Here is a 15,406-nt window from a genome sequence, read left to right on the forward strand (position 1 = left end):
ACATGTGCAATAATATTATATAAAACATTACTCTTAACGTATGTAGTTTACATTTACTGGATTTAAAAGTTTTTAAACAACATGCAAATTAACGAACTGTAACACACGATTTGCCATACTAATATACTGTAACGGTGAGTGTGGGCAGCATTTTGCATCCAGGAGTACGGCTGGACTGTTAGCGCTAAAGTCACGCACCAAAGTTCACGTGCAGTACGCATTTCATTTGTAGCAGCAGAGCAAACCTGGCAATATGGGTGACTGGATGTGTTTGGGTGGGATATGTTTAATGTAATACTTTGTATTTACTGTAAAGGTCAATGTTTTATGATTGATTATACTGTTTTACTTGCATCTTTGTATGTCCTTTTATATGAGTATAAATATGACTGTCTGTGGGAATACGAGGGTTGAAAAAGTGACAGCTAGGCTATCTGTCGCGACTGTGATTTGCAGTTATAAACTGAGAATTCGTGAACTGCATTACGGTCTGTGTAGTTTTACGCTCACTGTTCGTTACAATACTATATACCACAGAAAACTACATTTACCAGGATTCAACGCAACAATTAACCACGTTAAGCTAGGTGTCTTGGGAAATTTAGTTCTGCTTTTTTTTTTTTTTCCTGAGAGACTTTACCGTTTGAATGAGTAACTTTTGTTTTTGATATTTTTTTTTCTATAGAGCGGATTTTTAAATGTAGACTCTTTAATAATAAGTATTATTGCGAACTACAGATGAACCGGCTTATAAAGACTAAAAAAACTACAAAGACCAGAAATTTCTGGCGTCTGTTTTTTTTTGTCATGCGCGTAGCCGGTTCATGATGTAAATTGACAGCTGTAATACTGGGAGACTGGAATAAAGGGAAAAGGGGGGTAGACTGGATATTGGAAAGATGCGATTTAAGCGAACAAAAATCTCGCTACAAGAGTAGAAGTTGCTTGTATTTGGCTTGAGATGGTGTATTTGAGAAAAGCGGCGCCTTAGCATTTTGGTTTCTGGAAAATCGAATAACATTAATGAAGAAGAAATTAGGACAGTCACACCCATATCTTCTCGGGACATTCCCGATCAGTGTTATATATTTATGACTGCGTGTTTTTAGGATGCTGATTATTTAATGGGTATTTTTTTTTGCCATTGGAGAAACGGGGGGGTCGCTATAAAATAAAGCTGTATGTATTTCTATTTGTAATGTAAAATGCTTTGCTGATTCAGGACTAGTGTGACGATGACTCATTTGGCGAGTACGTTTGATAAGTGTTACAATTGATTGAGTTCCGCGATACATTAATAGCGTTCAGCATGAATGTAACAATGTATACTTTTGTCGCCCGAGATGAAAACAGCAGTGTTTTTGCCGATGTGGCCAAAAGGCTCGTCTCCACTGGACAATGGAAGCGACTGAAAAGAGACAATCCTAGATTTAACTTAATGCTGGGAGAAAGGAACAGACTGCCGTTTGGAAGACTGGGTAAGTACACGTTCATGACATGAAAGTCTTCAATAACAGAATGCATATCAGTTTCTTTGGAGGTGTTTCGTCAAATATTTGTTTTTCGATGTTTGTGCACTCTTGAAAAGATATTGCATTATTTCCAAGATCTGAAAATAGAAAAGCAGTAAACGATTTTTGTTGAAGGACTGGAATAATACTGTACAGAGAACGGATCCTATGTTGTGGGTATTGTTTACTGTGATTAACTTAGAAACGCACACAACCTAGTAATTATTTTATTTGCATGTGCGTTATGTATCAACTATATTGCACTGGCGTGACCACAGATTTATTTATTTAATTGCTGTGCAGCCTTTGCGGTTTTAATTAAAGAAAGAAAAAAAAGGACTTGGGTTTGAGTGTTCGTAACAATTAGTTTTGCCAGATGTATTGAGGTGATGGCAAACTCGCATCGTTTGTTTAAAATGGAGCGAGCTTTGTCATGCCCCGACAGAATTTGCGATAGGGTCTGCCTTGGCTACATTTGATCTGCCCTTGCGGTAATGCAGACGAATGTTTGAATCTACAATTTGTAGGAGTGCCCCTGTGTTGGCAATGTTGTTAGCTCTGAATCCCCAGTGTACAGTATATTGAATTATGTTTCCAAGTGCCCTTGCGCATGTAACAATATCAAACATAGTACGAACAGTTGTCATTTGAGCACCATATTCATAAAGCAACAGCGAAAGGATTTGAGAATTACATAATTTACATTGTATGTTTTGTGCCCTGGTGTTTTTTTAGTGTCATATTTTCAGATTTAATTTCTGGTATTAGTCCGAAATACGTCTAGTTTTATCGTAGTAGCATTGATTTTTTGTTAGTTATGCATGTTATGTATGGTTGACTTTATCCAGTTAGGTTTGAATAATACAAAAAAACAAAACAAAACAAAAAACCACACCACCTCGTTTTCCTCAACAGGTCACGAACCAGGATTGATGCAGCTTGTGAATTATTACAGAGGAGCTGACAAACTGTGTCGAAAAGCATCATTAGTCAAGTATGTATTCAAACACTACAGTGTCTGTAACCTTTTCCTTTGTTTGTTGTTATTATTAGTGTTATTTGAAAACTCTGTTCCACAATGGTGGGCATGTGCAGTTTGTTTCAGTAGTTTTTTCAGCATTGAGTACAAGAAACGTATCTTGGTTACACCATGTCCAAAACAGCAGAAAGAAGATAATCCCACATTTACCTATGAAGGTGCTCCTATGCTGACAAGCCTACTACAGAATATAAACCGTGCCTGGAGGAAATCTTGTGCCCATCTGACACAATCTTAAATAGCATGCTCGATTACCTGTTGTCATGTTGTATCCTTTAACCCCTCCGTTTGGAGGTAAACTTCCAATATCTGGGCAAGGTGTAGTTTGAATGAGCGGCCATGTCGTGGTCTGATTTCCACCCGCATACATTTGTTCAGTCTTGTTGTCCGTTACACAGTTGTTTCAGCTAACTGACCTGCAGAATCTCCTTTACTTTAGCATAACATACCAACAGAACTTTGAAAAAATGTCACTCTGTTACAATTTGTAAACATTTCCGTTGTTGGCTTTTGCTAAACTGAAAATAACTAAACAGCAAACCAAATGGCCCTTGACAAACTGCTCAATCAAGAGTAGTGCTCGATATTTCCGTCTGCACAACGAGGCATGGAGACTGAGCTGTTTCTTTCCTATAAGGGTAGTCTAGGGCAGAACTGAGGCATGTTCACTAATATTGCCAAAGCTTTATTGCTGTCCTTAAATTGTGACGACTTCAATCTTCAGGGCTGACAATATAATTCAATCCCAAGCTTCAAAATGCATCAAAAAAAGAAAGCGGTGACAAGGGGTCCAGAGTGGCACATCCAGTAAAGGTGCTCCACATGAAGTGCAAGGTGTGCCCTACAGTCTGGGGGTTGCAGGTTTGAGCCCAGGCTATGTCACAGCTGACCATGACCAGGAGTTCCTAGGGGGTGGCACACAATTGGTCGAGCACTGCCCGGTGAGCCAAGGATACAGTATAACAATATATATATATACAATAATTGGGTACACTAAATTGGTGAGAAAACCAGGGTAAAAAATTGGAGATGACTAAATTAAAAAAAAAAAAAAAAGAAAAAGTGATGACAAGTTATTAAATAATATTTGTGAACATATCCTGCTTTATCCTCTTTGCCTTTGCATCACATGTAATAGGTTGCCTTTTTAAACAGATATTGTGTTTCTGTTGTTTGGAAAATGTACATTTTCATAATGAATGTTTCAGATTTGTGTTCAGAAACAGCATAGTCTGGTAAAATATACTACAGTTTAAACTGTGTCACATCCCATTATTCCATAGACTAATCAAGACCACTCCAGAACTGTCCGAATCATGCAGCTGGTTGCCTGAATCCTATGCGATCTACCCCACCAATCTCAAAACCCCTGTTGCTCCAGCCAAGAATGGCATCAACCACATGATGAATAACCCAAAGACAGATGAGCGTGAGGTGTTCCTGGCGTCTTACAGCCAGAAGAAGGAGGCTGGCGAAGGCTCTGTGTGGATAGCCAAATCCTCTGCGGGGGCTAAAGGTGAAATGATCCCTTACCAGACTAACCTTATTCGCAGTACAGAAATGACATAAGAGAAATAAAAAGCTAAACAACTGACATCCAAGGCCTGTTTTTTTTTTTTTTTTTAAATCACATATTACACATTTAAACAAAATATTTGTAAGCTGTAAGAATCCATTCTGTCATTAATATTTCACACAATTGCAGAGAGGATCATGGTGAAGAATGTGTTCAAGGTCCTCCCAAACATTCTGAGTTAACTTGAGATCTGGAGACTCTGGTGGCAATGGAAGATGCTTGAACTCTGTCATGCTAATCTGTACAGTGTATCTATTTCAGGGGCTGGAATTCTCATCTCTTCAGATGCCAATGAGCTTTTAGAGTTCATAGATAATCAAGGCCAAGTTCATGTGATTCAGAAGTACTTGGAAAGACCTCTACTGTTAGAACCTGGCCATCGCAAATTTGATATCAGGTAAGACAATACCATTTATTACCCAGCAAACTCTAAGACTGTTCACGTTTACTGTATAATACTGCACAAATAGTGCTGGTAGTTTGTCTTTTTATTTTGACTGTTATATTTAGGAGGCCAGCTGTCTTTATTTACAACTTTTTTTCCTAGGTCTCGGATACTCTGTATATCACACACCCCAGAGTCAAACTGAACATGGATTTAGTCTTTAATGTTTTATGCTGATACTTCAGTTGGCAACTGTCTCATCATTTGAGACATGTTACCCAAACATTTGAGGTAGAAGAAACTAGACAAACATTTCTATTTATTTAGTTCCTATTTTACCTCATATTGTGTCTTTATAGGATGACCAAGACCCTTTTACGTCACTCAAGGTAGCTTCCTCACATTAAAAATATAGTATAATAGTTTAAAATAAATTTGTACAAAACAGAAAGCTATACGTGATCAACATGAATAAATACGTCCACACAAGGCCAGGATAAGGGAAAAGGAATTCTGTACAAGGTCAAGCCTCTTTTCATGAAGGTGCAAAGCTGACCTCCAGTTGTCTTCCTCTTGCAGAAGCTGGGTGCTGGTGGATCACCAGTACAGCATCTACCTCTATAAGGAGGGTGTGCTGCGGACATCCTCTGAGCCCTACGACAGCTCCGACTTGCAGGACAAAACCAGCCACCTGACAAATCACTGTATCCAAAAGGAGCACTCGAAAAACTATGGCAAATACGAAGAGGGCAACGAGATGTTTTTCGACGAGTTCAGTCAGTATTTATTAAACTCTCACAATACTGCCCTGGATAGCAGCATTTTACCTCAAATCAAACATATAATAAGGTAATTATGTTGATCTACCTAGATAGATAATTTTTCCAGTAATTTGTACTTCTGTTTGCAATGTAAAGTGCCTGTTTTTAGGCATCTACAAATTGGAAACTTGAAACATGCCTAATCTACATTTTTACAAAAATAGCTTGTAGTTTTAAATGATAAAATACTCTGGTACAATACTACTACCTGCAGTGTCTCAGGTATGTGTTTACTGTGAATACTTGTGTCAACCTTTTCTTTACACTGAACAAATATCTATCTTTGCACACAGGAGTTGCCTTCTGTGTATCGAACCTGCAATCAGCACCAAGCACCTGTCTTACCAGAGCTTTCAGCTGTTTGGATTCGACTTCATGGTGGATGAAGATCTGAAAGTCTGGCTGATTGAAATCAATGGAGCACCAGCGTGTGCCCAGTAAGATCAATGCATAGTTTTTCTTTTTCTGTTACAGCAGGTTTTGTCAGCAGTACAGCCATGGTACTTAGAAACTGGATCTTTTGATCCCTTTAGTCAGGATTTGAATTGAACTAAGCTGGCAGTTGAGAAAAAGTGTCTAATTAATATCTGACAATTATGCTCTGTCAGTACAGCATTGATGGAGATTGAAGTGTGGCTTCCCTGGTGCCGTACTCGCACGTTAAAATATGTGATCACACTACTTTAGATGCAATACTGACAGAAGGGACAAATTGCAATCAAGTGGATGAAATGACTAAAAGACACTAGCCAGTTACTCGAGGAAATCAAGTGTTCTCTTAGCCGAAGTGTTCTCTAAGATGGAGTTTATAATGCAGACACAATATGAATCAATAAATCAATAAATATTACTTGTCATGATGCACGTGCATCAACATATGAAATGAGCAGAATAATTAAGAGAAAAGCAATAGGCACTCTTGAATTGCTTTGCTTTGCTTTCGTCTTTGACTCGCTAGGAATACAGCAATGCTCCAGTCGTTTTTATCGGGGCCCCTCATGGATTTCACGTAGTATCTTATTTATTACTTTAATTTAAAGAGGATTATGTTAATAAACTAACTTTTAAACTAAATTAACACAGCATCCCTACACACATTAAAAAATGCAGCTGCAGCTCTAGATTAATTAGGAATATATGTATAGGAGCATTGTTCAAGACACGCACAAAATTATGTAACAGAATGGTGAAGCAACTCGCCAGAACAGAAAATAATAATTTCCTCTGCGACTTGTGCCTGATTCAGATTTTTTTCAAGAGCTTGAAAAATGTCTAACTTTTTGTAGCAAGAGGCGCATTTCGACGTTTATTTTACATGCCATTTTGTAGTGTTGAGGTGCACTCATGGAAATCAGAATACATGAGACAAAGATAAAATGAAAGATTGAATAAAACAATCAGTGTTCCTCTCTCTTGCAATAACAAGTCAGTTTTGAAAAGACTGAATAAAGTATTTGAACTTAAGTCTGATGATGATGACTCAGTTATCCGCTTACAAAACAGTACTTTATCAGATGTGAACGAATCGCTATTGGTGCCAAAAATTCGGTTTTAAGCGACGTTCCTGTTCCTTTAGGCGGAGCATTTACAATGGGGGTGGGTGAGAATCAGTTTCTTCTCTTAGGCGTTCCTACACTTGGAGACTACTAAAGTTCAAACATTCAATTGAAAAATAGTCGGTAACATCAAAAGAACACTAAAATCGGAAACGGTCAATGTAACCTGCTGTACGATAGTTGAAATACTTGTAATTCTATAATATATAGGCAGCCTAAACCACAAGGTTGTTTACTCATTAAAATTTCCATGAATAAATGTGTACCTGTTTTAACCCCACCCCCCAGTGCTGAAAAAAAATGTTTACAGCAACAACAGACTGGTCTGTATTTCATTTCCAGAAGTTGCATTTGTGAATGAGCTTTCCAGTCCAATGTAAATACGGTGTACCTGCTTTTCAGCGTGGAATATGAAGCTGAACCTCCAGTTTGTATCTTGCACAAGTACAGAAACCTGAAAAGGAAACTGTTCTATAGAGAAACAGAAATCCATTCCAAGCTTGATGCCTTGTTGTGTCAGAGCTGAGATACTAGCCTGAGCTCACAATGGCTTGCTAATCTCTAACTCTCACTTTAAAAGTAATTTAGCCAGCTATGTTTTGTATTCTTTTTGTATTAGCCCTGAAACCATCCAACTACCTTGAACCAAGCTGCGCAGGGATTTAATTTGGTCTTACATATGTGTGCTCTGATCAAAGAGAAGATACATTCTTGAAATATTTAAATCCCCTAGGCGAGCAGACTTTGCTTTAATTGTGGTACATGTTTATGTAAAAATGATTCTGGAGCTATTTTCATTTTCTAATGGTGTCCCCACAAGACTGGTTTTATGGTTGGGTGGGCTGTGTAATGGTAAGCATAGCAAATTGCTCTGAATTCAAGATTTGCCAGCTTATTATTTCTTTAGCTGTTTTTTTTTTTTTTTTTTGTCTTGGAAATACAGATATGTGGTGCTTAGGCAGTATTGACTGGTGTCTGCAAAGTGAATGGTTAGATGTGTTGGTCTAAGTGTGCACTGCAACTTTAACTGAGATAATTGTCCTAGGAAGCTAAGGGACATTAGTGATGGTTGGATCAGGACAATGCAGTGAAGTAAGGAACTACTTGTATCATGGCTTAGAACAAAAGGTAAAAATGACTGCAGTTTAAAGTAGAGGAGTAACAATACAATAATCTCACGATACGATATGCATCACAAAATACAGGTGCAATACAATGTGTATCACTATAAATGTGATTATCCTGATTGACTACGTGTATGGTGCAAAATAAAAAATCATTGAAGAATCATTTTAGTAATCTAAAATGGGCTATATTGTGTTTTTTACCTTGTGTTATGATAGATACTTCTACTGTATTACAATACGAGATGTCATGTAAAGAAAGTGTTAAGATTTATCGTTAGACCCCTAATTTTCAGCACCTGTTTTGAGTAATTAAGCTTAGGGTCAATTTTAAATAATATGCAGTAGATTGGTTAAGTCCCATATTCAAATGTATATGTGTGTCATGTAGGGATATTTATCTCAATTCTACTGACCAGAAGTACAGCTCTGGCCAAAAGTTTTGCATCACCCTATAGAATTAACAAATTTTGCTTCATAAAGTCAAATGGCACCTGCTGAATAGTATTACGTTAACATATTGATTTGCATACCGCTTTGTAGTTTTCCATATACTTAATTAAAAACAATGACAAATTGAAAAATGTGACATTTTAAAATCTAAAACGAAATACTACTATTATGGCTTCTGATAGACTTTTGCAACGTTATTTTCTAGTTTCTTTGATTGCGTCATGTTAGATAAAATATCTAAAATATGTTCATATAGTTTTTTTAAATTGTCTCAATCCTAAAATTCTAGGTGATACAAAACGTTTGAACATAGCTGTACTTTTTGGTTTTTCATCAACACCATAAGGTCTCTGATGTATAGTAGTATTACAGCAGTCTCTGTGGGACGTGCCCACATCACTACTCATTATTATAATGTTGTCACCCCAGTGATGGGGGATACCGTACAAGCAGCCATGCATTCACACAATGTATAAAACTGAATAATAGCTTGTCCAAGTTGTGATGAAACTGCCTCAATTCTTTAGCACAAGTTATTAGAATATCATAATCTGGGAATATAATTTAGGTTCTGTCCCCTTGTGCTTTTTGGCTACTCTCCTAATTAACAAACTGATGATAATTTTTCAACAACATATATGGGCAGTGAATTCCTGAGTCTCTGGGACTGTACTATAAAACAAATATAACAAACAAACAAACCAGCATGTACTTACAAATACAGTGCTAAACTGGGAATGTAAGAGAAGAGGAGCTTGTTAAGATATGTCAGGACAAGTCCTTTGCCAGACTCTGAAGCTTATAACAGAATCTCAACAGTCTATTTGTTTAACAGCAACAAGCTTTTAGAAGCTGTGGTTGTTGTTGTTTGTGCAGAGCTGCTGCAATATAATGCCTCATTTCCATCTGACAAATAACAGGATGTTCCTCATCTATTTGCATCACAGTGGCACAGACTACTTGCTGGAAGAGAACAGGGTCAAACAGATCCTGTTTGAATGCCAGCTGTGTGCAGAATAGATGTGTCATAGCGTGCAGTCGGCAGATGTGACATTACATTCACAGCATAGAAACTCACAAAAAAGGCTTTTGGGTCACAGACAGGTGAAGGAAGAATCTTTGGACCGACCCAGTGAAAACCACAACATAGGATCAAGTTTGTCTCTCGCATGAGAATTGCATATTTTAGAAAATAAAAAAAGTGTGCTAAATAGAAAAGTGGAATTTTGTACGTTCAGTGCAGCTGAAGCTATGATTTTACTCTTTTAAAAAGTGTTTAAACTATGTTTCAGTTGTTGAGGATACTCTTAATGTCCATAGTCTACAGCTCAATTTAAAAGAGAGCTTACATCTCAGTTGATTAAAATGCATTAGAGTAAGCAGGGTAAAAGAGAGTAAGCAGCTTCAAATTCAATTAATATATATATATATATATATATATATATATATATATATATATATATATATATATATATATATAACGATATACAAGGAGGTAGACTTATTCTGACCAACAGAAGCGAATAAGACAAAAGCAAAAGGGAGTATTGAAATAAATAAGCATGTTTTATTCTGGTGGACTCTTCTTGTCTCTTTCAGGAAGCTTTACCCTGAGCTCTGCCAAGGAATAGTGGATGTGGCGATCTCCAGCATTTTTCCCTTGAGTGACTCTTCGCAGAAGCCACCCAGCCAGCAGTCCCCATTTATCAAGCTGTAAATAGAAGAGGACCTCTGCTATTTCAAATTCAAGCTGTTATTTTTTTCCCCATACCTCGTGCTTTCCTGATACCATCAGTCGCGCTGGTTTTAATTTGAGTGCCAAGTGAAACGGGAGGAGCAATCTCTTGAGTGCACAGTAGGCAGGGAAGTACAGCGCTAAACAAAAAAATGGAATACACTTCAAAGTAAACCCAAATGCCACCGATACTAGATTGGCACAGAACTTTTTTATTCTTGCAAATTCTTCTCCATTTGGAATATTCCAAAATGTAGCCCACATATTGTTGTTTATTAATCAATGGCTATTTCATTGCAGTAGGAATATGGTATATCATGGAGCGCTGCTGGTCAGAATTTATTAATATCAAAAGGATTGCAAAACATGCAGAAGAGGTGGTCTTTTCACAGTAAGTGACTGTGAGAGGTAGATTTCTGAATTGCTGTATCACCCTCAGTGGTCTTAAGGACGGCAGCATGGTTGTAAGATCTCAATATTTTACTTTTTATCATACAGGACCTTTGACTTGAGTGCCTTACATCATGCCCCCACCCCACCTCCAAGTATAATAACAATCCTATTTTTAAGCTTTGTGCAAAGTAGCGTAAACTAGCAAGTATAGTAACACTGTTCAATATTTACCTTTGACCCTTTACTGTTGACAGAGCTGTCATTATGACTGAACTCTGATTGGATATCTCTTTCAGGAAATCTGCTCACTGACAAAGCAATCGTGATGCAATCAGAGATTCATCATACAGTACATGCATGTTTTACCTGCTTTTTAAATCCCTGTATTAATGACAGGACTTCTCAAACCATACTGATGTCTGCAGGAGAGCGGTGGAACTCCTGTGTCTGTGAGCTCACTCTTAGCCTCTTGCCTGTAGGTTCCTGTTCTAGTGTAATTGATGTGTGTAGCTGACATCTGAAACTCCACTCGTGTCCTCATGTAAATTTTAAATCCCCTGCCAGGATAAAAAGCTGTGCGCTTTGTTCATTTAAGACATTAGCACCTGAGTAATTGCACTGTAGTGCATCCAGAACTGTGGTGTCCATTAGGCTAATAGCTTTTTCGCTGTTCGATTGTCTGCTTCGTGTCTCTACCAGTAATGTAACCACACAACCCATATCTAATGAATAAACTCTGGTCAGCCTATTCTAGTATCCAAGTGCTTAACAATTCACTGTCGCCTCCTGAAACCGGGTTGGCAAAAGTTGTTTTTAAAAAGTTGTATTATAGGCCTAGTGTATCATGTTCTTTTTAAACTGAAGGAAGTTATGCAGTCAGTGGAGCCAGTGTGCATCAGTATTTATTTTGAATCATATATCTAGTCAGTTGGTGACCCTCGAATTATGGCGTTGGGAAGAATGAAGTTCAGTTACTATTTGTGTTTATGGATTTTGATTTGCATCTGTCGTATATGGATCTATCGTTATATTTATGCTGTTCAAAACAAGCCTGCATTTGTATTTTTAGAATGATCTTAATAATAATATAATAAATAATAATAATTTTAGCCTAGAGTTATTGTTTGTATATCTTTAACCAGAGTTCTCCAACCTGCAGGACCAGTACAGTAGCAGCGCAATGACATGTTGAGGACTGAATGATTGAATCATTCTTCAAGTTTAATCCGGTTTAGCTGGATCATTGAAAATGCGACCAATAAAGACCAAGAAATAAAACAGAAAAAAACCTATGGTATTATCCTTCATACTCCGCACAATATAATTGGCTGCTGGTAGGCGGATCAGATTCAGACCACAAGTAAAAAAAGTAAAATGCGGATGAGGAAGATGTATGGAAAAATACTAAATTGAGGTAACCAGGAAAACATACATGGAAAGTTCAAACTATGCTATGCCACTAAAGATGAATATCTATTTTTTTTTTTTTTTATCAATTTAATATTTTCACAATAGAATAACCCTTTGAAGGCTTGGTAAGTTTAGTAGATATTAATTATTTCTTTTGCATGACCCTGTTGACTGGAAATCTAAACAGTGTTTACAGGATGGAACACAGATCTTTGGCACTAATTTGTAGGATTTTAAACTGCCTTGTTTTGCTTAGTATATATACTCGCAGTTTTAAAGGCGATAATGTTATAGCTCTTTACTAATTGTTTTATTTATTTATTTTTATTTATTTAGTGCTGGGACTCAAATAACTTCTGTTTAGGTTCTCTCTGGCACCTAAATGTTCTGTGCCAGTTGTTTCATTACAGGTAATACAGCCTGACTGGTTAATGAAGCAGTTAATAATACAAAGTAGGTCTGAATAATTCATACTTAAAGAATCAGCACTGTGTGTACATTTAGCTTGGAGGAAATAAGTTTTATGCAGACAAATTTGTATATAGCATATTGTTCATCAAAATGCCTTATGTATTTTAGTGTTAGGATCATTTTACTGAAGCGCAGTAATGCGTTTAAAATACAACAGAATAATCAGTGTTGGCTTGAAAAACAGCATAAAGAGATTATGATTTGCTTTTTCCTAAATAGTCCAGTTTGGTTCCAAATGTAATCTAAAAATGACACATAGTACTTAACCTGTAGACTGCAAAATATATGCATTATGAATGCAAAAACCTCTTCAGTGTAGTTATTGATAATACAGTTATTTCCTAAAGGCTGTCTTTCAAGGTCATAGTATTGGCTGTTTAGTTTGCTCGAAGTTATATCGACTGTACTGGTACTTGATACTTGATTGTGTTTCTGATGGAGATGGGTAACAGCCCACTGATCTTGAAAAGGGATACTCTAGACTTCTTACAGATTTTTAGGAAATAAAAGATTACTAAACACAGTTGTAAAGGATATGTCACCCCCTTCCTGGAAAGAATTCACTGTGTATGCAAGTGAATGTAGGTATGAGACAACCGTACAGAGGAATGTTGACGGGAGATTCTTTGTCTAGGAAGAATTGAACGTGCCTGGTAGAATATGTGCAGTTTGAAAAGAATGTTTCAGATTATTTTATTGTTTAGTGTTTAATTAAACTTTTTTTCTTGTATCACTGAACAAGATAGTACCGTTATGTTGCATTAGTTACTGTAGCTTATCTATGTTAGACAAAACAAAATAATAATTGTGTGTGTGAACCAGTAGACTTGTTAGCTTACTGTTCAAAATGTATAAAGTATTTTTACAATGCAGTGTTTGTATTCAGAATGAATAACATTCAATACAAACTATTAGCAACTGTATTTGCTGTAGCTATCCACACCAGGATTTCATGGCTATTCCCCCACCTCTGTTAGATCAACTGTCGCAAATGTGGAACTCCATAGTGAACACTGTTGAACTAGTGACACCTGCAGGAGGAGGTGGGAACTTCGATCAGTTGCAAATCCTGCTTACTGCAGCTCAAACTGCCTAACTGGTTGTTGATAATTTGACTTTCCTCACCACCAAAGATGATGCCCTCAGACCTATCCTGTCTGACTGAAAACAGGGTTATAAGCCCTGCTGGGACTGAAACTCACAGTACACTGTAACAAGACAGAATTGACTGTGTTTCCACTGACCAAACCCAGTTCTAAAAAACGATCTCAATGAGTGCTGTTAGGATTCGCTCCAGGTTCATTTGGGCATTGGAGAGTGGTTAACTGAGCTTGCTAAGTACAGATCTCAATACAGGAAAATATATCATACTACTAACTGGATCTGGATATCAAACCTATTGGTCATCGGTGCCACACACGACTTTCCAATTACGTAGACATCTGCGCCCAACTGTTGGTGGAAAGTATTACCTTTAAATTTGGGAATCAAACAGCACAGCAATTGCTGAGTGAGTTTGTGTGTCCCTTAGTCTTCAAATGATGTGTTAGCAGTGCTGCAGTCACATATGGTTAATTAATATCCCACATCAAGTTATCTACATGCTTACAGAACTGAATGGGAATTTTTATAGCACTTTTCTCTATCAGCAGGGAAGCTCTGTGCAATAATTAATGTATGTATTGCTCATTATACTATGGGGAAAAAATGATGTTATTTATCATGAACCTGGAGTGCAAACTATGTGAGGAGATCAATGCCTCTAGCATATCATCAGTCTGTAAAGTGTCACCTAATGGCATCATATGTGTCAATCAAAAATAGATCCTGTGTGCTACTCTTGTTTAACAGATTTGTGCATGGTACCTTTACATCTGTATTCAGAACACTATCATGAAAAATAAATGTAAATGTGTCTCATTGTCTGAGTCTTTCTGTAATAGGAGATTTATTTATGAATCTAATAAATAAAATATTAACAGGGAGGGACACTGCAGCTTTGAAACAAAGACTGGTGAACTGTTTAGTATTTACGCAGGAGCTGATGTAATCATTTGAAGGGCTGCACAGTGTCACAACTCTGCTCCTCGAAGGCCACATCAGGTTTCAGATTTTTAATTTTTTTTTTTTTTTTTACTAAATTCCTCTGTAGGACAGCCTTAAACAGTGTATTAATCGGAGAATCGGCCCAAAATCTAGTTGGTGTACATTCCACAAAGGTAACAATTGGGACAAGATTACTGCTGTAAATAACCAATGCAAGTTTGTGATATTTGCCTTGGTTCTATATTCATTTGCACTTTTGCAATGCCAATAGTGTCTGTATTAGTTTTCCTTCATAACGTTAGGTTACTTACTGTAACCCTGGTTCCCTGAAAGAGAAGACAACCACCAAAACATTATGTATGGGATATGCCTGCCCACTGGGTAGATAATTGCTGAGCTCTCTATACCAGAGCTGCCAATAGGCCCCTTCCTGGGATGATGCACTCAGTCCCGCCCAACGAGGGATTAAAGCCATCATCCTGAGGAAGCCATTTCTCTTTTTCCATCGAACCGGTGAAGGCAACCAATGTGACCTCACGGTTGGTGGTCATCTTCACTTTCAGGGAACCAGGGTTAAGGTAAGTAACCTAATATTTCCCTTCAATTCAAAGACGACCATCAGTAACATTATGTATGGGATAATATATACCAGAGGTGTTGCGAGGGAGAAGGAACAGCAGCATATGAGGGATGCATCAGAATCGCATAACCCAATGGTTAGCAATGTGAGCTAACACCCTCAAGGACCTTTGTGCCTAATGAAGGTAGAGCAGGATCTACCACATTAAAGCAGTAGAACCTGGAGAGTTAGCGGCGTAGTCCAGCTAGCCGCAGTACAAATATCAGACATCGAGGCCCTTCTGAAGAGGGCTCAAGATGTAGCCAA

The 15,406-nt window shown here is 37.5% G+C and overlaps 1 protein-coding gene across 1 annotated transcript; it reads left to right on the plus strand.

Annotated features, from left to right (window-relative positions):
- The first annotated feature begins 755 nt into the window (after positions 1–755).
- LOC121315654 (tubulin--tyrosine ligase-like) lies at positions 756–14,394 on the plus strand. The gene is made up of 7 exons (XM_041249927.1): positions 756–1,478; positions 2,427–2,505; positions 3,834–4,066; positions 4,388–4,523; positions 5,091–5,360; positions 5,626–5,769; positions 10,065–14,394. The coding sequence occupies exons 1-7, from the start codon at positions 1,310–1,312 to the stop codon at positions 10,180–10,182; spliced, it is 1,149 nt and encodes a 382-aa protein (XP_041105861.1). The 5' UTR covers positions 756–1,309; the 3' UTR covers positions 10,183–14,394.
- Positions 14,395–15,406: the final 1,012 nt, after the last annotated feature.

Source organism: Polyodon spathula, chromosome 5 (assembly GCF_017654505.1).
Source record: "Polyodon spathula isolate WHYD16114869_AA chromosome 5, ASM1765450v1, whole genome shotgun sequence".
NCBI classification, from domain to species: domain Eukaryota; kingdom Metazoa; phylum Chordata; class Actinopteri; order Acipenseriformes; family Polyodontidae; genus Polyodon; species Polyodon spathula.

Coding starts and splice junctions, on each gene's coding strand:
- LOC121315654 (XM_041249927.1), top strand. CDS start 1,310: ATGAATGTAACAATGTATACTTTTGTCGCCCGAGATGAAAACAGCAGT. Junction 2,506..3,833: donor CGAAAAGCATCATTAGTCAA/GTATGTATTCAA, acceptor ATTATTCCATAG/ACTAATCAAGACCACTCCAG. Junction 5,770..10,064: donor GGAGCACCAGCGTGTGCCCA/GTAAGATCAATG, acceptor TGTCTCTTTCAG/GAAGCTTTACCCTGAGCTCT.